The following is a 26,086-nucleotide window of genomic DNA, read 5'->3' as shown; positions in this document are numbered from 1 at the left end:
TGCGACCGAATATCACACTACAATTGAGAATAAAACGTAAACAGAACACTCAAAGTGTAAACACGAACTTACGTGTATGCTAGTACTAATTGTAAGTGATATAGTACAAGATTCGTTACTCACCTCTATCCTAAGATATAAGGTCCCAAGTAACCTGGAAAATAGAATTACACAATGGTCGTATTACCAATTCTTAGCGATTTTTTAACCGATATTCTTGTTCCAATAGCTTCCTGTCCGATCTCTTATAGCAATGTCAAAACGTACGCACGCCACTTCATTTTACTTGTAATAAATATTAATCAAAATGAATTTTTGACATGCATAGAACGATATTTTATTGAAATGTAAGATATATCATTGCAGCTAATAGTCCCAACAGTTTCGTTCTAACTTTAGCACAACAATTTTTGAACTTTTTAGGCAATCATTGTTAAATATTACCACTAATCTTTTTACAGGACGTTTACAAAGTAGCTTGGATAATGACGGAAGTTTTGCTAGTAGAATTACGCAAATTGCGGAGTGAAAACCGTCCCAGTTTTTGCCTACGCGTGTCAGATGATCTACTTGTGTTTTAAAATTGTTTTTTTTTTCTTCCACGCTTGGCATGTATCAAGTATCTTATACCCATAGTGAGTACTGCTTTCCGAAATTGAGATGTTTCCGAGCTTCTAATTAGCCCTAAGAGTTGGCTTTTTCGTATCGACAAGTTCCAGTTTCACGTTATTGTTCGAAAATATGCGTGAAACACCTCGACTGGCTGATACGGCTGTGTCACAATTACAGGTAATCCTGTGAGCTGTAATTTCAGAGCCAACGTTCAAACGAATTCTGTAATGCCCGTACGTCACGACCGAATATTTTTTGAACCTCGTATAAAAACTTCAAATCGACCATAAAGCCGGGCTTTTGGTAAAAAGGAAGGAAAAAATCAATTATACTCTCTCGGTCCAGGCTCGCCCGGGAAAAACCGTAGAAGGACGAGAATTTCTCCATCTGTTTGCAATTGAATGTAACGTTCATGAGCTCTCATGACGCTCGAAATTTATGCTTAAAGGCAGAACCTTGTTCGCCATTGTGCCGGCGTGTGTATTCCATTCTATTCCGGGGCGAAAATTATCCTGGCATTTTAAATTATAAAACACGAAATAAACAGCTCAGTGCTCAAGAGGCATTTTTCCCTGATAAAAATGAAGTTCGAACGAACTTCAGATCGAATTTTAGTTTCTTTTCAGCTGTTTACGACAAATTAATCAGATGGCTGGTTCAACTTTTTCACCGATACGTTATACGTAATGAAGGTCTGGTGAATCGTAAACCCGTTTACCCCGGGGCACTTGTATTTTATTCTCAATCCTACAGTAGGAAACTTTGAAATCTCAACGCGAGTGATGAAACACTGTGGACGGCCGCCGTCTGGATTTCGTAATATAGCTAGCTGTATAATAATTATTACTGGATTCGAGGCATATAATATTCTGAATTTTCAGAGATCCAAGCCGTCGTCTCCCCCCCCCCCTATACGACTAAAGCCGAGGCTCAAGTACCTCGTGAAAGAGAGAGGGGAAGAGAGAGAGAGAGAGAGAGAGAGAGAGAGAGAGAGAGAGAGAGGAACATGGTGGTTGAATGGGTCTGAAATTAGAACGTGTATCGCGAACCATTGTGCGTAAGAAATTGTTCACAACGCATATTACATATAGATCCAGCAAATTGTGCGCAAACTTAGCTCTATTGTAATATATGAGCCGAATAACGTTATGTCTAATGATGTTTTAGACCGAACAAGGGTTCCTCGAATAACCACGTGCCTCTCTGCTCTTAATTCGCACTCGCCGCATTCTGCTGGAGATGGATTGTTCGATTGACTCGTTAGTTAGCGCTCACCTATTCAAACTGATTGCGAAATTGCGGTGGGTAATTCAACAGATTGGTAAAGCACCGACTTGATTTTTCGCACACGTGTCTTTACGCTGCCCGCAGAGAGAGATGAACAATCTTTCGTAAAAGAAACTGCCGGGTTCCACCCCTCATTTTCATCACTGCGTCGTCAACGTATCTGAGAATCTTTCCCAGCCGCAGCCAGTCAGCCATGAAAATCAGGGGGATCTCTGACCCGCCGTTAATACCAAAGCACATAATTATTGTTGTGGAAAGCTGTACATTCGTGCGAACGTTAGCTGGCAATTAGTGTGCCATTAATTAACCCTTGTTAAAACAAGGAAGACGTATAGCGGACGCCGAGAAACTTGACTCGCGGATTACGATCTGGGCAACTTAATATCGTCAATGTGATCGTCAGTTATAAATTGAACTCGGCTATCGTGAAGCAAGCGGATTTGCTCGATTATACGCACGAATTAACGTCCGGTAATTATTTTAAACCAATCGGTGAAATCGAGGGTGATCTTTGACGTGAGTAACACCTTTAGTTAATTCCACTTTCGGTGCGCATCCGATTTCATGTTGTATAAGAATTTCGAGAGAGGTTGTACTTACAAATTTTTCAATAACTTATTAATCATTTCTCCTTCTTGACACAATTTCTCATCAAACACCGAGTGAATACCACCTGGCATAAATTGTAATGGGTGGTTCGAAATATCCCCCCAGCACCCACTGACTATTTTCACTGCGAGCTTTTATTCTCTGTTTTGTCCAACGACTGATTCTACACTACCTTCGGGGCAAGTTGGAAATCCGCACGGATATTTGAGATATAAACATTTCTGAGAAGACACGTGATTCGAAACGTCCCTCCAACGTGTACTCAGAGTTTTCACTGCCGAGCTTGTTTTTCTTGTATCATTACAACGGCTGGTACCTTCTAGGAACATCGGAAATCCCTACGGATAATGAGATATAAACATTTCTCGGAAAGCATAAATCACGAATCGAAATTCTCCACTTACTTTCACCGAAGACGAACGGTTATCGAATTGCAATATGAAATTTCAAGCGATAGCATACTGGCTCGAATCAGCGTCAGCCTAATTCTCAGTAAAACCATATCCGCCGGCTCTAAAGCTCATTCCGGTAATGAAATTCTTGCAACGATATTGCCGGATGTCGATCCGCCACCTCACGTCGGACTTACCGTCCCCTCGTTGAACATCTGGAGTGGTCTGGACCTCGACAACCGTGTCAAGTGCAACAGTAATGAAATCCAGAAGACCAGGCCAGACCTTCTGACATTCAATTTTCATTAAGCTAGATTGCTCTACGGAAACCGACCTCTCTCCAAAGTTCGGCAGTTCAATTCGTAGCTAAGCGATGGAACTTGCAAAAAAAAAATACTCCACGAGAGCAACATGGCGCTACCGAGGATTTTTGCGTGCTTGCACAACTTCTCCGAATTATTATACTACGTGCCTGACTACTGGTGCCGAGGAAAAATCGATGCTAAACACCTTTGGTAGAGGATGCGATTGCGAAACAGGGTAACTTTGGTGGGTCGTTTCGTACGTGTAGATGCCGAAAGTTATTGAAGGTAAAAGTGGTTCAACATTTCGTCGATGGTTACGTTTATCACCAACTGCGTGTAAGACATTTTTTTTTTATCTTTCTGTTCTTCCTTTCTTTTGAAACTTGTTGCAATGCGAAGAACAAGATTTACGAGTTTCGATTTGGTCTTGATACCAGAAGTGACTTTCCCTTCCCAGAGTAGGTGAAAATCCATTCGAAGCACGTAGAAAACGGTGGGAAATATAATATCGTGCCAACCGACGAGCCACAACTCAAATAAAACGGTGTCGTCGTGACTTATCATTTTTTAATTTTCAGCACCTTTGGTGATATAAGATAAGTATTGGTTTCGATCGGATATCACTATTTCTAATTTCAACGAATCTTCACGTTTTCAAACCTCTAAAATCCTAAAAACAAGTTTTTAACGATTATCGGTCCGTCTTTCGGTCTGTCCAACAAACTCCCGCGATGATCTTGGAAACAGCTCAACGAAAAAATTTCAAACTTACGGAATTTTACAATCAAATGACGAGAATGAAAATTTGCTCTGTCCCATTTGATTTGAAGGTCCGGTTCAACCGGAAATGAATACATTTTCAATATTTCGGCGATAAGCCTTTTTCCCCTTTACTACTTTTTCTAAATTAACGATTACTTTCTTTCGAATTTATTTTATTTATTTGAATTATTTAATATTTCAATAATTTCACCTGTTTCTCTCATAAAACAGGAAATTTTCTTTTTCTGGTGATGAAAAGTCTCGCGAAAAAACTTTTTTGACGATTTTGTCGAGGGCTACGAGAAGTCTGCGTAGTTAAAATCTTGGCTCGCTGACTTTTTTCACGCTTCGATTACTCTCGCCAATTTGACCAGTCGAGGGTTGCAAGCCAGTGGAGAGTAGGCCTGCTACTGGGTTTCAAAAAGGATCTTGAGCTTTACGCACCTAGTGGGCGATGGACCATGTCACGCAGCATGACGCGAGGGTCCATCTAAATATAACGTCGCCGAGAGCTCGCCTTCGCTTGCCTGGCTAAAATCGATTTCCCTGCAGACAACCCAGGCGATGTTCGTGCAGCGGAGAAAGTGTAGCAGATCGATTGTCGGTAAGTCGGTAAACATTTTAAATTGTAATTACAAAAAAAAAAAACCCAAAAATACTGTTATACCTTTTTAGAGATCAGAATTTTCTATGCATAACAGATTATTCATCATTTCTCATTTGGTTTTGGACAATTTTTACGTGAAATTTTTTTTACCACAAATCAGGAACCAATAATGGAGGATTAATTTGTTTGTAAATTTTTATTACGTCCCATTGCAAGCCGGGTGGAAAATTTTATGATATGAAATTCTGAATATCGGAATTAAGAAGGCATTTTGAATAAAACACATAAATATTTTATTTTGCGAACATGTGAGGTCGTCAAACGTACGTTATAGTTATATTAGAATTTGAAAATGTTTTGTCAATCTTTTCATAATTTTATGTACACAAGATTACAAATATTTGAATATTTTTTATACCTTATGCGTTAGAAATAATAATCATTAATCATTATATTCATATTGCTATACGGGGTTGTCACGCCCCGTTCGTGGAATTTATTAAACGACTAGTAACAACTGATGAATTGTATCTTGCATATTATAGTTACTCGATTTCTTTTTCTTTTACCCAAACAGTCCCCAATTGAGTTTACAGGGCCATAGCACATCAAGGACATTATCAGGGCCAAAACGTCGCGACTTTATAAAGCATAGTTTGAATGTCTTTCAAAAAATTCAAAGAATACGGATAACATCCTCAACGAAGCGCACGAGGACCGACCACTCGTAATCCACCCAAAATCTTTCCTGTTTTAATTACTGATTCGTCCTAGTCACTACAAAAATAGATCAATCTACAATTCATACATCACACCCTGAAATACAATTTTTGTATGTATCCACATTGGATGACAGAATTTAATGATCGTTTCGCTTCGTTAATCAAAACTTTGAAATTGGTCCGAGATCTACAGATAATTAAATGCAGTGCTATTTCCGATGTGCAACAACCAAATTTGGCGAAGTAAATCCTCCATCCTTCAATTAAAAGTAACATTTTTCCAGAATAGAAAGTACCATGCAATCGGTCCCGTCACTTATTTATCCAAATACACTAAACAACGTATCATTATGTAATTATATGCGTACCAACGCACGGTACGAAATGATTTAACTTTTTTTTTTTTTTTTTCTTCACGAAGCGGAACCAGCCCAGTGCGAATACATGTTAACGTTTCATTAGCTAAACATCAAAATCTCAAAAAGATCGTATGGTACACTAACTACATTTTCTTGAAAAGCGTTTTCAGTTTATTTGGATTAACATCTTTCTTGTCGTGTTCGACTATGAGAAAAAAATACACTCGGTCACAAATTGAACTATATTCTTTTTAAACGTTATAGTTTTATAGTTTTATTTCATTACTTCAAGATTATTCTCGTTATTACTTGGATACAATATGGTAACTCTTCCGGGTTCAATCAATTCCAACACCACGCACTCTGGGAAATCGGTCAAGGTTGGTGGCCCAGAGTGAGTAATTTCCCTACCCTACCAATTTTTTCTACCGTTTGTAAAATATTAAGAGACTCTATTTTCTCTGATAAGCGTCATAAGTAGTAATCATTCAATTTACTGTTACTCGGTGTCTACAAATAGTCAGTTCACTGCAAATGCTGTCTTTGTCTACCAATTTTTCCCTGTTTGCGATTCACTCTGTTCACAAGCAGAGTTTGATGTTGAATTACGTTTCAGTATTTCCTCTTCATCGTACATTGTTTGTTTCTGCTTCTTCTCTCTTCATTTGAACACAGTACAGTTTTCGTGTAGAAAATACGTCTAGAAGAATTACTATGAAATAAAGGCATTGAGCGGAGAAAATATCAATGTTGTATCATAATTACAAATGACTTCTTCTTTTCATATTTAACATCTCACATGCACGTACCTATGTATGTTTATTGAATGCGTTATGTTTACCACTTTGTTAATGTGTGCTATATAATGGTGAGAATGTTCTGCGTATTTCATACGACGAGAATATACTATAAATATATGTATAATGTAGGTATATGTATATGTATGCGATTTAGCTCAGTATGAATTTCAACATGAGGAATCTTTTCTTCTTCTCTTTATCAGTGAATGTCGATACATTTTTTTCATTTATAATTATTACTATTGTGTAGTGTCGCGTCACGTCACGTTCATCACGAGCACTTCAAGGCATCAAGCGTGTTGATCTTGAAGACACTGCGTCCGCGGAATTGGTCCTATCTTAAATTACAAACGCGGTAATCGCTAAGCCCCGCAAACGAAGGTCGGAGTGCAAGTATTGGGGAAAAAATACATCGAGAGAATATATATGTATATATATATATATATATATATATATATATATGCGTGTGTGTATATATATGTATATGTAGAGAAAGTAGAAAATATAAAGTAAAAAATCGAAAGTAGAAAATGGGGAGAATGAATGAATAATCTGCTAGAATCATTGCTACGATTGTATCCCGAGAGTTGCTCACTTTGCCATCACTCTAGATTATCGTTATTATTTATATGGATTGTTTAATTTTTTTCTTTATTTAACACTTTTTTACATACCTATAGCAGTTAACCTGGTCTAAGTTTCAACCAAGGCAGTGACGCGCCAATCAATGAACCCACTTTTCACGATAATTCTGTTTTCACGTCAAAGGTATATTCGAATCTAGCAGAAGATATGGTCAGGTGCACCGATCGATGCGACTTCCGGTAACCAGTAAGCCCGGGAACCGAATAAAACGAAGCCGGATCGAATGAACGCAATAATTGTGGCAATAGAGAGGAAGCTAGCTGTTCCATTACCATATTACTGACAAGCTCGTTCTGTATCGAAGCTGAACTTGAGTCCCTATTACGAACCAAGTTCGACTTCGATGAAGGGGGGAAGGTATGCGTATTTACTGGTGCGCGTCGTCGGCCTCCTCCTGCGAGATTATGCTGGATCGGTTGGAACGCACGTCCAGATCCATTCCGAAAGGTTTCATGGGACCCAGGAGAGGCTGCGCGCCTGGTTCCTCTATGCTCAAGCTGTAATCCAGGGAGCTATCACTGGAAGTACAAAAACAGACTCCTACTCATCAACAAAGTCTTCGACGTACCTCCGACATGACTGTGGTAAATAAATCCGAAGGCAATCGTACCCTAATGCGTTTACCTGACGATGCTGGCCCGGTCGCCGGAAGTCGCTGCTACTGGTCCCGTGCAATTCTCACCGTTGCAAGGGCGCTCGCCGTTGCTCGTGCACGAGGTCGACTCCTTCAGAGAAGCCCTCCTCGACTCCTCGTGACACTCGCACCTGCATTCCTCCGGCTGAACGTAGCTATACCCGCCCTTCGCCTCGTCGTCCGGTCTCGGAATCGTTTGGATCCTCTTAGGAGCCTTCCGCTTCTCCGGTATCTCCTCGAAGTTTATCCAGGCAGTGGGTCTGGCTGCCGGTGCTCGCGGCGGAAGTGGCGGTGGACTTGGAGACTTTCCTGCGTTTCTTGGCACTCTACCCGCAAACTCGGTGAACGTGTTTGTCATCTGTTTTCTCGGACTTTTTAGCTTGAAGCTGTCTTCTCTCGGCAGTGATATCTTCATCTTCTCCACCCTTCGCTCGTCCATCGATGTCTGCATCACGAATTCGTCAAGCAGCGTCGGGTTTATAGGGGTTGTAGACCTTGGTCGTTCGATTGGAATTGTCCTGAAACATACGAAACAACGGACATGTACTGTCAAAGACTCGATTCGTTGCATAATTTCGCCGAATCGGTACTTACCTCACTTCCTGAAGCCTCTGTTTCACCGGCAGTATGGGAACAGCGACGCTCTTCTCCAATGGTAAAGTTGTGGGTACGTAAGGGAGGTCTTCTTCGAAGCTTTCGTCGTAACAGAGGCCTTTCCTTTCATCCGGCAACTCTTCGGCCACCTTCTCAGCCTTGTTCCGGATGAATTCTATCTCCGAGTCTCGCTCTGACTCGGAACTGTTGTGATCGAGGTCTGAAACAACGCTTGGTGTTTTCACTAGCCCATCGGCAACCTTCAGGCAACCTTCGTCGTCGACGAAGCCGTGCTCCCTGGAATTTTGCGGAACTTGCGGTCGAGGTGGTTCGTTGCCATTTATTTCAGTCTTAAGCGATGTATCGTCTATACTCTCGGGGGGTTCGATCTTCCGCACTTCTTTGCTCTTTCGTTTAGGCTTTATTATTTCCGGTTTTTTGACGGGCGGTTCAATCGCGCTGCCATTTGCCAGCTGCGTGGTGTTGGGCTCGAGCTTTGACGCGACCGAATCAATCTTCGTGTCCCTCAGTAGAGACTTTGTCGTCTGTACACTGATCCTCGAATCCTTCGACGAGCTCTTAGACATCTGGGACTCCCTCGAGTTGCTTTGGGGTATTTGACTATCCTTGGAAGACGACCTGTGCACCGATGCCTCGATACTCGCCTCCGTCTTAACTTGGCTCGAGTCATGGTGCTCTATAGAAGCCTCGGTCACGATACTGCCGGAGCGTGGTTCCGATTCGTACTCGTCAAAGAGTTTCGTCGGGGTTTCCAATGGGATGGAAACGCTCTCCGAAGGTAGAGCCACTTCGTAATATCTGTCGTCGGCATGCAGACTGATGAATATCGAGTCCTCCTTCTGCTGGCTACTCCGTTCCGAGTTGAAGGTGAATTCCACATTCCCGATACTCTCCAAGGAAGGATTACCCCCATCCAACGGCGTCGTTGGATCACCGCAACTCTTCTTGCGTTCCCGTTTCTTAAATAAACTCAAAGTCGACGAAAACACACCCTTATTTTTTGTCTCCTTCTTCAGCGTCGAACCTCTGTCGGTCGACACCCTCTCTCGGGACTTTGACCTACTTCTAATGCTCTCAGTCGTGTCTTTGATCTTCGAAGTGAGACTCCTTCTCGACTTTCCACCAGGAGTCGGTGACTCGGGACTCAGAACGCTGCCGTCAGTTCGGGCTTTGAACAACGAGGTGAAGCTGCTTTTACGTGAAACCGAAGATGGGCTCGGCGTCCTCGAGCCCTCCAGTTCTCGAACCTTCTGATGTCTAGGCAGCTTTGGGCTTCCCTGGATTCCACTGGACGTCGGAGTCGTCTGCACGATTTCTTTGAAGTTTTGAGGTTTCTTTCGTTTATCAGTCAAGTCGAGGGACGCCGGTTTCTGCACTTCCGATGACGACTTTGACTCTGGCTCTTCCCACTTTTTAGTGATAGGAACCTGAGAAATATGCATAATATCACTTCATAGCTGGAAAAGGTGAAAACATTTATTTTTTTTCTTTCTTTTTTTCACTAAACAATTTTTTTTCTCCAATGATTCGCAGTAATTTTCTCGTTATTCGGGCATGCAGCTGTAGGTGAAAAACGGTAACGAGCGGAACTCACGTCGATGTGGACTCTTTCGAGAACTCGTTTCGTTATCTCAACTTCTCTTTTGAATATCTCCTTTCGGTCCTCGCGCGCTCGTCGTCTCGGCTTATCGAGTGGATCCGGTTTAAGATTCCCTGCTACCATTGGCACCCTTATACTGTCCGGGATGAGAGCTCTCGTAGTGTCAGCTTCCCTCTGTAGGAGAACTTTTTCTAGGTCATCAGTTTCCGGCTTTGACGGTTCAATCAAGTTGTCAGCCAACATCGGTTTGTTGCCGCAAAACGATGTTTCCAAGAGGCATTTGTGCGGGCTCGGGGACCTTTAAAAATAAAAAATAAAACGGGAAGTTAATGTGTATTGCTTTGAGAAAAATCAATCATTTTTCAGTACTGCCCACTACATAACGCCGTAAGCATAAACATCCAGTAGATAATTGACACTCCCCAACCAAAGCCTTACGGCAACCAAGTCAGTTCAATTCAGGAGAGTATTTCCAGTATCCCACATGATCCATACCTCGAAGAGGTGGCTGACATGACTGACAGCTTTCCGGATACTCCTGAACCCTGACTTCCAACCGAAGACAATCGTGAGGTCCTTCCACTGATGTTGAGCAATATGATCTCCGAACAGTTACTGTCCTTCCGTTCACGGTCCAGAACCTTCGTGCCTCCACTTTCCGACTGAGTTCCATCTTCTTTAAGCCGTCTCCGCGCCAGCTTTCTGGAGTGACTTTTCAAGTCCTGTTCATGGACCGGGTCCTGCAAATCCAGTTCCTCGGTGGACGACCTTAGATCAGTAACATCCTCTTTGTACCCAAGAGTTAATTTGCTTCCCGGAGGCGGCTCGGCACCTAAAATTACTAGATTCTAAGCCAATATCGATAACGAAGCCATACTTAATATGCGTCTCTGGGTCTCGCAATTTGCTCGAAACGGGAACTTCCTCACGCTGGAATGACTTGTAAAAAAAGACGTAAAAATGCCTACCAGCTAGAAGTTCTCGCTCGGGCGAAGAGTCCCTGGAATTATTGCTGTCTTCGTGGTGCGACGAACTGCTGGCTCTGCTGATGTCGATCCTGGGCGTGCTCGGTGTTTTTAAGGAACTACCCGGTGTCACCGGAGTTGTAACTTCGACGATTCCAGGCATTCTTGACGCCGCCTCTCCCTGCATTGCGGAGAACGAAATTATCTTGAAAGGTTTGACGAAGTTTTGTACATTGCCCGTCGCGGACGTAGGAGACAAGTTAGCTCCAGAGCCAACCTTGGCCTGGTTAAACCACGAAATTGGGGCGCGGGAAGGCTTCGGTCAGACGTACAACTTACGTTCTCTAACTCATCCGACAGATCTTCGAAAGATGCGATCGGAGCAGGTCCCAGCTTCCGTTGATGAACGCTCGGGAATCCTGATGCCATTGTCAATATTGTCGCTGGCTTGCTCTGCAAGAAACGGACGACTCATTATTACTGGAACAATGAACAACGGGAGTAAAACGCTAAGCGATCGAACGACCGTTTTTTCCTGACACCTAATTAGCGAAGCATTAGAGCGATTAAGGTGAAGGACGAATTATTTACCGCATCTTTCCTATCCGTAGCCTGACTCACGGGGAACTCGGTATTCGAAGACATACGGCATTACAGGTGAAAAAAAAGTCTGATCCCGCGGGTAATCCAACCCCGAATTGATTTGTTCTATTTGATTATGCGAGGGAACTAAAACCTGCTCTTCTATTTCTATTCCCTGGCGCTGAAACCAGAGCTGGATATGTTTACTCAAAGGGATTATCGAGTTATTGGTACGACTGAAAGAAGCCGATTGATTCGGTTTATCACCATATTGATTTTCGCGAAGGTTATAGGTCGGTCGTTCGTCTTCCGAGTCGCAAATCGCGTTTTCATCTTTTCCTCCACCACGTGAAAGTGAAAGATTGTATAAATCTGTGCTTTCTGCAGCGCTTGCGGTAAGCCCGCGGCGTTCACGGCACCCTAATTGTTTAAAAGATTTCGCAGAATCTACTGTGGATAAAAACCTCCAGTCTTCACAAAAACAGAGCAATCGATCTTCTTCTCTTTCTCTCCCTCGCTTCGCGCATTATAGGTATACGTGATGTGGCCAAGGCAATCACTGTGCCAGCAACTGGCCAACACCGAAGCGTCGAACCTCTGGGTATAACCCAGCGCGGCTGCATCGTCGACGGTCGCCCTCGTGGGCCACGACCTAAATTAGCGCCATCAGTCGCCCACCACGCGTCCCAATTAACGCTAAACGCAATCAATCCGTTCGCCACCCGCTGCGAATCATGCCCTACCCAGAGGTACCGAGGATTACGCGGGTCAAACGCGGATGTAGAGAGACGCACGGAGGGTGAAGCATCCATCGATGGGAAGTTCAGCTGGCTGAAGAATAATTTTAAAATAGCGGATCAGGGAATGGATAAACTGAGCTTGGAGGGAATGCTTTTCGTAGTTTCAAACTTCGAGCTGGATGAGTTTCAACTACATTGCAAAACTTGAATATAGTACAAACATAGGACCCAGGATATCAAATTTACGGACTTTCGCTGCTCGCGGCTAGAAGCGGAATACACGTATTTTTCCACCGCGCAAAGTTAGATTGCTTCTAAAAAGGTAAGGCCAGGAGTGGCTAATAGCTTCTGGCCATGGAAGCATGCCAATAATATCCGAAAAATCGCGTCAGCTACCAACACTAAGGGAAAACGATGCACGCTTGGCTTGTAAAGCGGTTCTCGGTTTTAACTCGAATCGCGCTGTGCCATGTTTTGTTCAACGTGTGCCTGCTTCGAAGCAATACAGTCTATTAATACATGCTATTTCTGACCTGTTATGTTTTCACCGAGATTCTGCACTTTTTAACTGAGGACAAAAATCGCTCTGCACAAACAACCGAATTACGAGTTTGAAAATAGAACCGTGTTCGTTATTTTTATACAGCTGTACCTTGAATTATCTTAATTGATAGCGGAATAATGGGTGCACGCATGCATTAGCTATCGGTATTCGTGCGAGCGTTCCAGCGCTAACAGAGAAGATTTGAAGCAACAGAGTAAAAAAAATTTAGATGCCGTATTAACACAAAACGCGTCGATATTAGTCTAACTCTGAGACGCAAAATAAATTGGAATTAGCAGAAGAAAACCAGTCGAATAATATCGATCAAATTTAAGAGGTTTTACACCCGCACTTTGACAGGGTAAACGGTTAAAACGCTTAGGGTTTTTATTAGCTGCTCAATTCGACTTACCCCAGTTGCGGTGGCTACGTTCCATTAAGGGAGAATCGATTGTCCGTTATACCATGCTCCAGTACCTCTCAGCAAAGCTGGTTCTTCGTGATGCCAACCGGTGTGAACTCACATGGTGATCTAGCTGGGTGCAAAAACACGTCCCTTCTCTCTTATCACTCTTCAGGATTCATCGCTTCATGCCTCTCTACGCTATACGAGGCTCGAGGAGGCGGCGTCGGAGAGGAGCGTCGCGACGTCCGCTCCTCCGGACTCTCGCGACGTCACGTTTCCGTTTCATTCCGTCGCGGCGCCAGCCATCCACCGATCGATCGATGGATGGAGCCAACCCACCCCCGCATCCAACCCCGGTGTCGCCCTCAATGCAAACCACGATTGCCAACCACCGGACCTTTAAAACACCCCTTATGCGCGAAAGAGTTGCGGATAAAATCCGGTGTTTGTTGTGAAATTTATATTTAAATGCAAACAAGTTCTAAAAGAATTATTAATGACTAAAGAAGACTCAGAAGCAACAGTATTTCGGAAAGTAATATGGAACATTTTTTGTGGAACTATTCTGACAACCTTACCGTAAAAGAGACGCTCGGAATCTGTCCAATATTAGGAAGGCTGAAAACATTTTTTTACACATAAATTTTTTTTAAATCAAACATATTTTCTCAACAGGGCTCACCTTTTTATCCTTTTAGCCTCGTTTGAACTTACTTTTCTCGGGTTACCTATACCGTGCAGGTCTGAGTAGATTGGGCAATTGTTTTCTTGCAGTATTTTTTCTAATCCTAGTCCTGACGATAGGCATGATTTTTATTTTTTAACGAGGACGAGTCACCGTTTATTTAAAACTTTATCACATTAAGCTGCAATAAATGAAAAATCCTGATGCGTCTTGGACACTCGGTCCCTCGTTTCAAGGTAAACAAGAATCATGCCAATGAATTATACATACATCAACATATTGTTTACAAATGGTTTATTTTATTGTTAGTACGTACATTTGCGCCAGCACAAAAAAGGATAGATAACGAGATTTTATTATAAAATGAGAAACGTGAAGAATTTTTTTTTTATCTAGACTAGACACATCACAATAGGGTTTTGACGCCAATGTACCTTGCTAACGAATTGGTTAACATATTCGATAAAATTGAAGATTAATATTCTTATTTCTCATTTTTTTTTTTTTATTTTTTTATTTTTTATCTAACCACAGCAGTTTTCAGCCGTGAACACACATGTATGAAAATTTTGAATAATTATGAACATTTGATGTAATGCTATTCATCTTTGCTTAAAGTCGAGTTTCAGTTTTACTAGATTTCAATTTCTTCAATAAAAGTCTTTTTTTTTTATTCTCATCGCTCCAACTTTCTAAGTGTAGCGTTACAACTTGTTGTTTCGTGGTCGATGAAATTTCCTCGACTCATTTCAGTTCTCGCGTGAAAAACATCATATGTATGTACAGAGCCTTGACAAGCTGAACGAATTACAGTATGTACAGGGCAGTGTTAGTATTATTCAAATTTTACTATAATTAGGCACTAATTGTAAGTGACCCTTCAAGGCTTTCCTTTTTTTCTTTTTTCCAGACCAGTGCCTACCTAACTCACGTTTATCTAATACCCAAGCACCAAAGTGGCGGGGAATGAAATACCTTGGTTATCGTCTAGGCGGTATACTCTACAGCTCTGACCACGCCAAGGATAACGAAATGCAGTTGAAAGTTTCGTAATCTCCTACAATGACTGCTAATTAACGAATGCGAAGTAGGGATCTCGGGCCGCAAAACTAAACGCGGGACGGTCGGGTTCACGTGTTGCTTTGTGTAAACTATGACTTACTCTTCACTCTGGCACTTGGCACTTAACGATTAGGCGGGCTTCGAGGACCGATTGTGGCAACCTTATTTTCAATCAGGGCTCGTAATCACTCGTCGCTTATTCGACGAGAATAAAGTACGATAACTTGTATCGCATCGTGTCGTTGAATGACGGAATCCCCCTGGACAGAGTTACGTGCACATAACTGTACGCTGACTTCTCTACTTTCTCTTATAACATGGCATAACTAGAGTAACGGGATTGTTAAGTGCCATAATTATAATAATAACAGCTAAGTAGTATTATTGTAACGTTATTAGCGATATATATATTACGATTAATAATAACAATAAATTAGTAATTGAAATTGTCGAGCTACACTGAATCGATAATAACTGCAGCGTGCCTTTCTCTGATAACGAGAGGGAATCAGCCGCCAGTCCGAGGAATAACACGAGCTCGTATCTATTCTTCTTGTTGCAGATATCTCTGTACGCGACACGCATTCAACCCCGAAGAATCAATAAATACAGCCACTAACTTAATCCTTAGAACGTATATATCAAAACTGTTGGACCGATTTTCAACGTATACTCGTCAACGAATAGAAATCGCTGCCTGCGATTAAGGGTCCTCAATCCGAACGGTGAATTGCGGGTTCCCGGCGTGACTTCCGACCCTGCGAATCGAATCTCCTTGAGATATATATTTCGCTGGACCTCTTCAAGATCGAATCGAAGACGTGCTTGAAGACGTAGAAACGAAACGGTTCAACTTGCTGTCGATTATTATCTCGTCTCCGTGCCGAATGTTGTAGCGGTAGAGCTGTTTGTTCGGGTAAAGCATCTCTTCCGGTCCGTACGTCGTTTTCATTTCCTGAAAAGCCAGAAGATATACCTTCAGACAATTGATCGGGTCCGCGGTGGCTTACCTTTGACAATTTTTGCGGAGAGTTAGGCGGATATATATATATTTTTTTTTTTTTTTTTTACTAGTGAGGACTGGATGGGACGTTGGCGTGAAGGAAGTGTAATTTTAAATTGCGATCTCGCGACTCGTAACGCGTCGTTCGAGAAACCAGAAATTCTGAAAAACACATGCACGTTTCAAATTAATTGCAAAACGACAAATTTACCTGGTCTACGTAAAACAGCCTCATCCGATTCGCTGGTATTTTGACCATGGATTCTAGCTTTGTTTTAAGCTCGAAAACCGTTCGGTAGACATCCACGCATCGTACCTGGAATGAATTCGTACATATACAAGTATTCATTCACTCAAAGCTGTGACGTAAAGTTTCGCTGTTTACGAAAAGTTCCCAAGACAGTTTGAAGATATGGTTGGCAAATAGAACGGGAAACAAGACACTCCGCAGGCGAGTTATAAGTTCGGATACTCAGGTTGATTAAATTTACCTCGACAAGATCTCCGTAGGTAAATGTGACTTTGACACGTTTCTCCGGTGTCAAATCTACGTGAACCAAAGGATCCAGCTTCCCGTGAATTCCGACCAGCTCGGCGTATCTGTTGCAAACAACAAAAATAACGGATCAAGCCTTTACCAAAATTGGAATTTCCAAAAAGCAAGTCGATAATTCTCTCTTTATTAATCACAGCCCAAATATAATTCCTGGTATTCAATTAAGGAATATTATGCGAGAGTTATCGAAGAGCAAGGTATAATTCAAAGGGAAATCACCTCTCGGGGCGATCAGCCTCCGGCTTGTCCATGTAGTATCGGATGAAGGCGCGTTCGGCATCTTCCCGTTCCTGGGCCGAGATAACTCCGCCTCCATTGAGCGTTTCCACATTCGGGAGCCTGGCGATCAAAAGCTGCCGCCTTTCGTGTTCCGTATATTCTTGGGGGCTCTGGAACCAGGTAACGGGGAAATGAGATTCCGAAACCTAGCGACTAATCGGAGATCACTGTAGGTGAGTCACCGGATCACCGTAGATGATTTACCTCGAACAAAGGACACCCTTGGATCCTTAAGGACTTGAGAGCGGGGAACCTGGCGAGCCTCTCAACGTCGTCCCAGGTAGAAAGAAGCGTCCCGTTGACGTTGAGGAATCTTAGCATCCTGAATGGATCGTGAGGTGACCTGACTTTGGTGCTGCTCGATTCGCACTCCGACTCAGTTCTGTTGTACGCTTTTTCATCGACGAATATCCGGTTCTCCTGGCACTTGTCGGACGTCTCGGAGTCCGGTAGATTCTTGTTCTCGTTGTCGTCGCTCTCCGACGGCAGTTTTTCGTGGGACACTGATCTCGGTAAGGTGTTTCGGTTCTCTTCAAGGCTCAGAGAGCGTATCGGGCACTCGGCCAAAACCAAGCTTTCTAAGCTCGGAAAAACGTAGCCAAGCTTCGATATTTCCGACCATATCTCTATCGGGTTACCCGTGAAATGCAATTTTTTTACGACCGTGTTTTTGTTCCCTGGCTTCTCATACTCGAGATCGACAGTTTTGTACTCGTTCAACGAGAGATGAAGCTCCTCTAAATTCTTTAGAAGCTGAACCAGACCCTGAACCGTCGACCATGACGCGTGTGTTCCGTTTAAAACCAGATTCTTGAGAAGATCGTACTTTCCGTCTTTGGTTTCAAGCCCGTCCGCGAGACTGTTGAAACTCAAGTTGACAAATTTTATCTTCGGCATGTGCTGAAGAATGCCAAACACTTCGGTCCATTGGGTCAATTTGTTTTGCGCCAAGTCAAGCTCCTCGACATTCTTACACTTGTTCTTCAACTTCTCGTCGTCATTTCCGGCAGACTCTATATCGCAGTCCTGCAGGACGAGCAACGCTGGAACCGTATGACGAGGTGATTTTTTCGGTACAAAAATGCTCACTGACAACGCCGTCTTCGGAGAGCCTGACTCTGTTTCTTCGTCGGTCAGAGAACAGTCGGTCGTTGAACTGCCGTATTTCAGCTCCAAGGCTTCCAGTAAAGACGGCATCTTAGTGCATTCTGAAACAAAGAAGCAGAAGACGATCCTTCGTCAATTACGAACGCAACCGTTAGAATCGCTAAAATTCAAACGATTCACCTACTCTACACCAGGCTGATTGAATATTTACGAACACTATGCCTTGCATCTGCGTTAACTGCAATCACTTTCAGACGTAGCTCAAGGTTGCGGAAGCCGTAAACTTACTCCTATAGATGATTAAAAAAGTGCTGCATTGTCTTGCATTGGGATCGTCTTCGCTGAAGCAACAAATTCATTAAGAATTAACAGCATCGCGTATCCGAGACAAGGATTGTCGTTCGAGGAGTAATGTAAATTTTCCGCATCGTCGACGTTATCGTCATGCACCGAGTTCGCGTCGATCGAGAAAAGCTAAACATGATCCGTCTCACACGAACCTCATGTAAAAGCAAAATTCCGGAAAGTCGAGTAAAACATTGAGGGTCGTTTTTAATCTCCCGGCGCGGAACGCGGTTCGCATTTGCCGCAGAACCTCGTCTCTCCATATCTGTTAAGGTCAACCATTGTCTTTTTGCGCCGCAGCTGAGAACCGGTCCGAGTATCCCGATATGGCGAAGCGGCTCACCTACGCGAAAAATAACTCCGATGGCGGTTAAAATTTAAACGCAACTTGGCCGAAGATCCGGCAGGCAACTCGCGACACTTGATAAAGTGGCAGTGTTATAAGTAGGGCCCTGTTTATTATGGAAATACATATTTTTTTATTTAATTCATTCCCGATCTCGTTTTCTACATAAAGCATGATGTTTAGAGCCAAAAAATGCAGTATATATTTTCCATATTTTACTTTTTAAGTCTATATTATACGTACACATTTTGCAATTTTGAATACTCATTTATCAGAGCCCTAGTTATAAGTCTGCGGTTCGGTACTCAAACGCGAGGGATAGCAAAATTATGGACACATAGCAGAAATTACATCGAGTACAAGCTAATTTATTATAATTATTCTGTATACACGTTACTGCATATTGCAGTGTTACGAAAGCAAAACTTTCCAGGCACAAACAGGTCGCGATTATCTTTGTCTACATTACATATCCACATCCATAAGCGTTTCCAGCTCGCGTGTTCTATCAGACTGATCGTAAATCGGCGTGTGAAATGCAAAATTCACAGTCGAACTGCCGGGATTGAAGATACGGATAAGATTTTTTACGCCGAGCGCGATATTCTTATTTGCTTCAATATCTTTTGTCCGCGTTGCATCCGTTCTTCATATTACCGCAGGCCGCATCGATCCTCATGCAAGTGTCTTGAAAATATCACATATAATAAAGCCTCGTTTCAAATCGTTCAATTTCGAGGCAATCGGGCGCGCGCTCCCTGCCTTTGTCCATTTCTATTTTGGTCCCGAGTAACTGAACTGCGATTCGAAGAGCATCTAACGATTACGTCACGGGAAATCTGGGTTAAAAAATCGAGTGTGTTGGGAGCGGGCCAGGGCCACGCGGACTTTAAATATTCGAAACGCTCATCTGCCCTCCCTCCTTCTGTCAGCAACGCACACGACTGTCAAAATCGTAGTAAGATTATTCGTTCAAATTTTTATCGAAAAAACAAAGAAAAAATCAAAACTACGGATAATAACAACATGAATAGTTTAAAATCGAGTCTCTAACGGAAAACTATGTTATTTCCCAAAGAACGGAAATACGAATCAGTGAGAATGAATCGGGGAATTAAAACAATAACAATTCTGCAAAGTTCATCGTCGTGTCCAAGGAAACTATAAGATAAAAAAAATTTAAAGAAAAATAAAAAATAAACCACAATTTGGGGAAAGTCTTTGGGACGAATTATAATGTTGGCTGGTTGCATTAACTCTTTATTGCAATCCAACCCGTATCTTTTGCAATGAACGTGCCGCCAACTGCCCTACGTAATCGTAGATTGGTTCAACGGCCATGCAAAATGAACTTTCTCTATAACCTAGGCTCCTCTCTCTCTCTCTTTCTCTCTCTCTATCTTTTTCCGGCCCGTTTTATTCTTCTCCCTCGCGATCTGTCGCCTTCTCTTCTGGTGTCGGCCACCAACAAGCATGTGCATTATGACAACTTTGTGGTCAAGCATCGTTGGTCAGAGGAGAGAATGTCTAATGGGTTTTGTCACGTGAGACAAAGTCGCTTACAGCTTGGAAAGGTCTGTTCTCCACCTGCTGATACCGTATCTATAAACTGTACAGCTACTGCGAGCCGTACCAAGAATAAAATTTTAAAAACATTCTTCGTCAAAAGGTATTACTTCTGAGATAATGTTTAGTCTGTTTCACAGCTACCTGTTGCAAGATCACATCAATGTTTCAACCTGGATTCCACATTTTTATACATCTCACTCATATGTTAGGATGTATGCTAAAATTCAATTCTGCCGCCCTTCTGCGAATCTATCTGGAAGATTGAAATTCAAATGCAAACATACTTTTCACCGCTAGAATACCCGTGCTCCCATATAACTGTGATCGTCGGTAATATTTTCGAGTAAATTTAATCATTAAGAAAACACTGCTGATACCCTTTTCAAAACATTTTCTACAATGACAATGAGTGTCATTTACCCAAGGACACAAATTACCATTCACTTTTCCACTCATGTCCTCGATAGCGACACGTTAATCGGGAATCTAAACGTAATTTGCATTTTTTACAAAAGGGCAGACATTGCCAGTTGAGAATTCGCAAAGCCAAGATCGAAAGTAAATAGCTTGAAGCAACGTTGGAACAATGCCATACGCTGCTGCTCTATAATTGAGATGGGAGTTAATGGCATTTGCTATTGACAGTTCGCTATCCATTATTATCGCTATATAACATCAAACCATAATTGATAATGATTAATATTAGCCCATTTATTTATTATCAAGCAAAACTGTATCTATTACCGATAAAATCTGGTGACGATTCTTCTCGCCACCTCTCCGAAACACCGCATATGATTATAAATAATCTCTCGAGAAAAGCATCATCATAAATATATTAATTTAAATCTAAAACTCTTATCACGAGGACTGTAACATTGGATAATCACAAACTAAGTGGAACGTCTCGAGGCGATAACGATAGCATTAATCAGATTAAGCAGTCTGACGTTTTATTGCCAGCCTTACTCATGCATCGTTTGACTGCGAATATTATCAGGCAAAACTTCCGATATAGACTTATTGACAATAAAGCGCAAATCAACTGCTACGTAATCTCGTGTCGATTCAGCATTGCACGCACTATAGTAGAAATCATTGAATAACAACTCTGCCACAAACATGAAATACAAAATGAACAAATCATGAAGTTGGCCAAAGAAGTCGAATGGTTATCGTTATATTACGAAAATAGTACGAACTTCCACACAAGAACATCGCATTTTTCAAACCACAACGCGACCTCAGCTTCTGATACTTTGATCGGCAGCGTTCAATTCGGAGATGGCAAAGGCAGATGTCTGCTTCGAATTATTTATGAACATCCAGCAGCCTTCAGTCCCTGATTTGTAATGCTGATATCGGTAGCACCGAAGAATATCTTGGTACGAAACTTTATTTTTTTGCTGTCTAAAAATTTACAAGCAAAGAACAGAACTTGAGGAAAACGGCCGAGAGGTTAAAACAAAAAGAAAACAAAAAAAAAACAAAAAAAAAAAAAACAAATCAGTATCTCGACTTCGTGCCGAGTGCCTACCAAGATTGTTAATTACACCTGCGCCGGTGATTTATGGGACAACTATTAACCGCCCAGGTTGTACGCGTGTACATCGACGCAAAACAACAAATATATGCGCGATGCATTTCCAGTCACGGTTCTAACGTATTCTTTGTTTTCCAATAGTTTGTTTTAACGACTTTATCGATTAGCAGCAGATGTGCCAGAAGAAGTGGGTGCACCTGGACTCGTAGAATTTGAAAATTGGAAAACATCACGCAGGAAGAAAAATCCTAGGGTCAGCGACTAGTAGCACGCACACACTGAAGGATCGAGTTGAGTGCATTCGAGCATGATTGTACGCGGTAACTACGATAAACCTCTATCTCTGTTTGTATGCGTTTCGGTTGCATTCCAATGCCTCAACGGATACGAGCAATTTTGAAGCCTCGAGCACTGATGCGCGATCAAACTGCAGTCGCCGAGGAGTTATTCGGGGTCAGTAATTGGACTTAGCGTCGTAGAAGATTGGTGAATGAGACTGACACAACGCGTGACAAAGAAATAAGATAATTTTAACGTGCGCCACACATTCGCGCTTGCCGGTGTGCGTCAGTCGAAACGCGACGACCTCGTCATCGTGTCGCGGATGCGAAAGTGAAAAAAAAAGAAACATTCAACGTCGCAGAAGAGGATCGTCGTGTTGTTCCGAACACGTGCTCGACCCGGAGTGTTCGTGTCTAGAAATTTTAATTAGCGTTACGTATCAGCGGCGTAACACGAGCTACGAAGCGAGTTACGTTCTGCGTTTAGTTTTGACGAGAAATTAGCTCGCCTCTTTTAATCTTTACCTTATTTAATCTTTACCCACGACGAAGAGAAGGCGTACTATTTTTCACGGATCCCCGATGCACTAGATTCTCCGGATTTATCCCACGCCTCCGCCACTTTGCCGAGGAAAAAGGACACGATAGTGCAGGGCGTATGACGAAACGCTATCAGGGGTCTTCCGTTTGCGGTTAAGCCCACATGGAAGACCCCCGATTCTGACACTCGAGACTAGAACTCGCACATTGCGGCTAACACCGGTGTGTGCTACATTGCTAAATATACGGGAGTAGAGACGATTACGAAATGTCAGACAGAGGCTTTCGCGCAGTGGGTCATTTGGCGCTCGAGTTAAGCTCGGTTTCCGCGACTGGCGAACACTCATCGGCAGAAAACGAGCAATTGACTAGATAGTGCGAGAAACTTGGGAAACTTTCGCAATTCAACGCTGCAACTTCCTTTTGCACCGCGATACGACGAAATTTTTCGACTTTGATTGCGCAATAAGTCTGTCTTCGGAACGAAATGCAAACACGACTTCGCAACTGGGAAACATGGAACATAAGTTCTTGATATTTGAACTAAATTCTTGCAACTTTTTACAACGCAAGAAGATATGTTAAAAATCAATTCAAAAAAAAAACGAAGAAATTACGGATTACCAAATGTCCTACTTTTACAGTCCGATCAGCTAAATTAGGAAAGTTTCAGATATAAAAATTTTTCGTGAGTGGGCGTCGCGGTATAGAAGACCCTCGTCGATTTTCACAATTGCCAGAAATTGGGGGACTCTGTAATTAAAATATTCGTTACGCAAATAGATGATTTCACACACCAGAACAGCGTTGTTGAATACCTAAGTCACATGAGTAGGTAGCTTATCTCGAAATCGATCTACGTTTCGCAATGATTTACGCGGTGTTTATACCGAACGGAATAAAAATTGCGTTCGAGCCTCTCTTTTTACGACGTATTTTAAACGGTCTAAGGTTATCGCTGGTTAGTGTACTATTCGGTTATCAGCTGATACGTGCAATATCCTAGAAATCCGGAGTGTGGACTGGAGTTGAAACGCGTGCAGACCCGAATAGAAACGGCCTGTGCATCTACTGCGCAGAATTATTATTGCACCGTTTACTCGCTCTCCAAGGTTGCACGGTGTCCGAGAATTCTTTGACTCGCTTTGTTCGTCGTTCATATCTCTTCCTTGTCAGATAGCAATTGATTGCACAAAGAAATACGGAATGCGGTGGGTAACCAGCAAAGATATCCTCCGAATTATTTAGCATCGAGTAACCTCTCGCAACGCAGTATATTTACACAGTAGTCGTTAGGTTTATTCGACTCCTCTATTTGTTGTCGTTGAATAAATAATACTCGAGAATCGAACAAAGACCACCTCAGTTGCAGCCGTTTCGCGAATGCAACAAAACGGCGATCACCGGCTGTGACGACGTTACGTGAACCAAGGAATACGTATGTACGATGCTTCAACGAAACAAACAATAATAATTAGTATCTTACTCCGCGGCGTACGAAACGAAACTAATTTCACTACGTAATCTTCAAACGTCACACTCAACGCTCGTCGGATCGCGTTTCGAAATGTATTACAAACGTCGAACGTTACACCGTTTGAATTCAAAACCGTCCATAAAAATCCAGCGAAAATATACAAATTCCCATATGCTTAATGCCTGTTTTCCAGCTACAGATGAAGCGGCAGTGAGACTGCGCGGAATGACGATCGGCGCACTGGGGATATTCTCTTACACCAAACAATTTACACCTTATAATATCCAAGGATTGACATACGTCAACTAGGGCTACGGCCTTACGACGTTAGGTCGATCCGCGAAGGTACGAGTAGACGTTCAGGGAGCGTTGACCCGTACTACTTGCAGGAAAAATCATCCCCCCGCGATTCCAGTTAGTCCAATTTGGCCGCCCTTGGTTCTGGGATAGAGAGGAAAAAAATTATCGCTGCGATGCGGGACCTAGGCCGCGGTGTTCTGAAAGATCTATCGGCAAATTGGGTCGAGGCCTGTACGCGTACGATGCCCGGGAGTAATTGGGAGGAGGAAAATGTCCCTTTCAGCGTACTACTGCACTGGTGGTGCTACTCACTGCTTGTCAAGTTATGGGCCGGGTGAATCTCCTCAGGAGTGTGTCGCGCCTCCTTGAACGCGGATCCAGGATCGCGATTAGACTCTTGGGGCAAGGCACTTGGGCCGTTGATAAACGGTGAACCGACCGACGACGAACGGCTCCCTCGCCGTTCGGATTTATACTGACGATCGAGTAACTCCTTTGTTTAGTAAACAGAAACAGCTGACGGTCTATGCCCGTTGCGTGGGTGCTCCGATAAAAAACGAATCGCGCCGAACGGACCCGAACGCAGTCGGTCATGCCCGGAAATACACGATCGGAGTCTTTGCTCTCAGACGCGCGTCGATACGACTTTCTTTTCCGAGACTGTACTACACGAGGTCTACCGTGTTCCTATGCAACCGTGCCGTTCTATGCTGCGGTCTCAGGATTTCAACAGGACTTTGCTGCTCCATTGCGACCGATAATATGACAGCCGATATCTTGCGGTTGCGTTCGCGATAAACTCCACCGAGATTTGGCAATTCTTGTTTGTAGAACGTTAAACGCACAAGTTTTTTCCTGTTGCCACTGCCCGTGAATCTTCTTTCAGTGATTTTGAGGTCAATAGAACGTGTCTAGCTCGCGTAATGCAACCAACAGTCTTCGCAGTTAGCCTTCCTCGATGTTGAACGGTCATTCTAGCCCAGAGATGAACTGCGTAATGTCGAGTCCAGAGTTCAGGGACAGAGACCAATCGGAATGTCGCTTGAAGAACCGCCTAGAAATGTTTAAATTTTCTGCTATCGCGAAGGGTTTCAGATTCGATAGTAAGATATTTTTTTTTTTTGTTTCCTGGTTCCGAATCCCGAGACGTGAATCATCTAACACGATGACGACAATCTTTATCAGCAGCAGAGATCTCGCAGCTTTCCAAAAAGATAAAACTTCAACCAGATGACCCCGAAGAACGAGATCAACCGCTTAATTTAACTGTCCCAGCAAATTAGTACATCATAGCGCTTTGCGTGGAGCAAAAGTTTTGAAATATCCACAGAATAGACGACGAGTCGAGTTGGCTCGCCGTTTGAAACCAGTACTTTCGACCTATGAGATCTGAGCACGAAAGACCCGGAAGTTTTGCCTGATATTGCAGCCTTGAATACACGAGCTATACGCGCGTAGCATCCAACATACATATCAATAGATTATTTTCTATGGTGGTGATAAGCTCGTAAACATGCGCAATCGGTTCAGGGTCGTGGATATCTATCATGATTATAGGCGTGTGGAATTCGGTAAGGTTACGAAACTATTATTCCGTGGCAGATAGATCCATAAAATTTATTATCCAGAAGCGTAAGAAATATTCACCCATCATAACTCATGCAAGTGACCGTTAACCGTGGTGTTGCCGTGTAAACGAGAGAGTACGCAGTACCCTCGTTTCAAATTATGCGTAGCCCCTGGTTGAATAGTTTTTGTTTTTTCTTTTGCCAATTTTTACGCATTTTAACCACAGCGAGATATTCAT

The 26,086-nt window shown here is 42.8% G+C and overlaps 2 protein-coding genes across 11 annotated transcripts; both read right to left on the bottom strand.

Annotated features, from left to right (window-relative positions):
• Positions 1–5,647: 5,647 nt before the first annotated feature.
• LOC107217768 (muscle M-line assembly protein unc-89) lies at positions 5,648–13,508 on the bottom strand. Of its 5 annotated transcripts, none has more exons than XM_015655425.2 (8): positions 13,193–13,508; positions 11,254–11,367; positions 10,918–11,095; positions 10,445–10,781; positions 9,944–10,247; positions 8,329–9,776; positions 7,725–8,252; positions 5,648–7,618 (listed from the first exon to the last, which is right to left on the bottom strand). In XM_015655425.2, exons 2-8 carry the CDS (start codon positions 11,341–11,343, stop codon positions 7,468–7,470), a joined length of 3,036 nt encoding a protein of 1,011 aa, XP_015510911.2. In that variant the 5' UTR covers positions 11,344–11,367; positions 13,193–13,508; the 3' UTR covers positions 5,648–7,467. The 5 variants fall into 5 exon arrangements, with proteins under 5 accessions (XP_015510911.2, XP_046600371.1, XP_015510912.2 ...); XM_015655426.2 differs by having other exon boundaries at positions 7,476–7,640; XM_015655427.2 differs by having other exon boundaries at positions 7,477–7,618; positions 7,711–8,252; positions 13,193–13,507.
• Positions 13,509–14,152: 644 nt separating this feature from the next.
• Positions 14,153–24,767, bottom strand: LOC107217765 (tubulin-specific chaperone cofactor E-like protein). 6 transcript variants are annotated; one of them, XM_046744416.1, is made up of 7 exons: positions 24,592–24,767; positions 24,280–24,420; positions 16,976–17,979; positions 16,712–16,881; positions 16,428–16,536; positions 16,148–16,252; positions 14,153–15,888 (listed from the first exon to the last, which is right to left on the bottom strand). In XM_046744416.1, the coding sequence occupies exons 3-7, from the start codon at positions 17,966–17,968 to the stop codon at positions 15,736–15,738; spliced, it is 1,530 nt and encodes a 509-aa protein (XP_046600372.1). In that variant the 5' UTR covers positions 17,969–17,979; positions 24,280–24,420; positions 24,592–24,767; the 3' UTR covers positions 14,153–15,735. The 6 variants fall into 6 exon arrangements, with proteins under 6 accessions (XP_046600372.1, XP_015510902.1, XP_015510901.1 ...); XM_015655416.2 differs by having other exon boundaries at positions 24,303–24,420; XM_015655415.2 differs by lacking the exon at positions 24,280–24,420.
• Positions 24,768–26,086: the final 1,319 nt, after the last annotated feature.

This window comes from Neodiprion lecontei, chromosome 6 (genome assembly GCF_021901455.1).
Source record: "Neodiprion lecontei isolate iyNeoLeco1 chromosome 6, iyNeoLeco1.1, whole genome shotgun sequence".
NCBI classification, from domain to species: Eukaryota; Metazoa; Arthropoda; class Insecta; order Hymenoptera; family Diprionidae; genus Neodiprion; species Neodiprion lecontei.
The sequence above is the reverse complement of the archived record's forward strand: the minus strand, read 5'-3'. Positions and strand labels throughout refer to the sequence as shown.

Coding starts and splice junctions, on each gene's coding strand:
- LOC107217768 (XM_015655425.2), bottom strand. CDS start 11,343: ATGGCATCAGGATTCCCGAGCGTTCATCAACGGAAGCTGGGACCTGCT. Junction 11,096..11,253: donor TGTCGGATGAGTTAGAGAAC/GTAAGTTGTACG, acceptor TCCGCAATGCAG/GGAGAGGCGGCGTCAAGAAT. Junction 8,253..8,328: donor CAGAGGCTTCAGGAAGTGAG/GTAAGTACCGAT, acceptor CGTATGTTTCAG/GACAATTCCAATCGAACGAC.
- LOC107217765 (XM_015655421.2), bottom strand. CDS start 18,107: ATGCAAGGCATAGTGTTCGTAAATATTCAATCAGCCTGGTGTAGAGTA. Junction 17,980..18,058: donor ATCAGCCTGGTGTAGAGTAG/GTGAATCGTTTG, acceptor TCTTTGTTTCAG/AATGCACTAAGATGCCGTCT. Junction 16,537..16,711: donor GAGGCTGATCGCCCCGAGAG/GTGATTTCCCTT, acceptor TGTTTGCAACAG/ATACGCCGAGCTGGTCGGAA.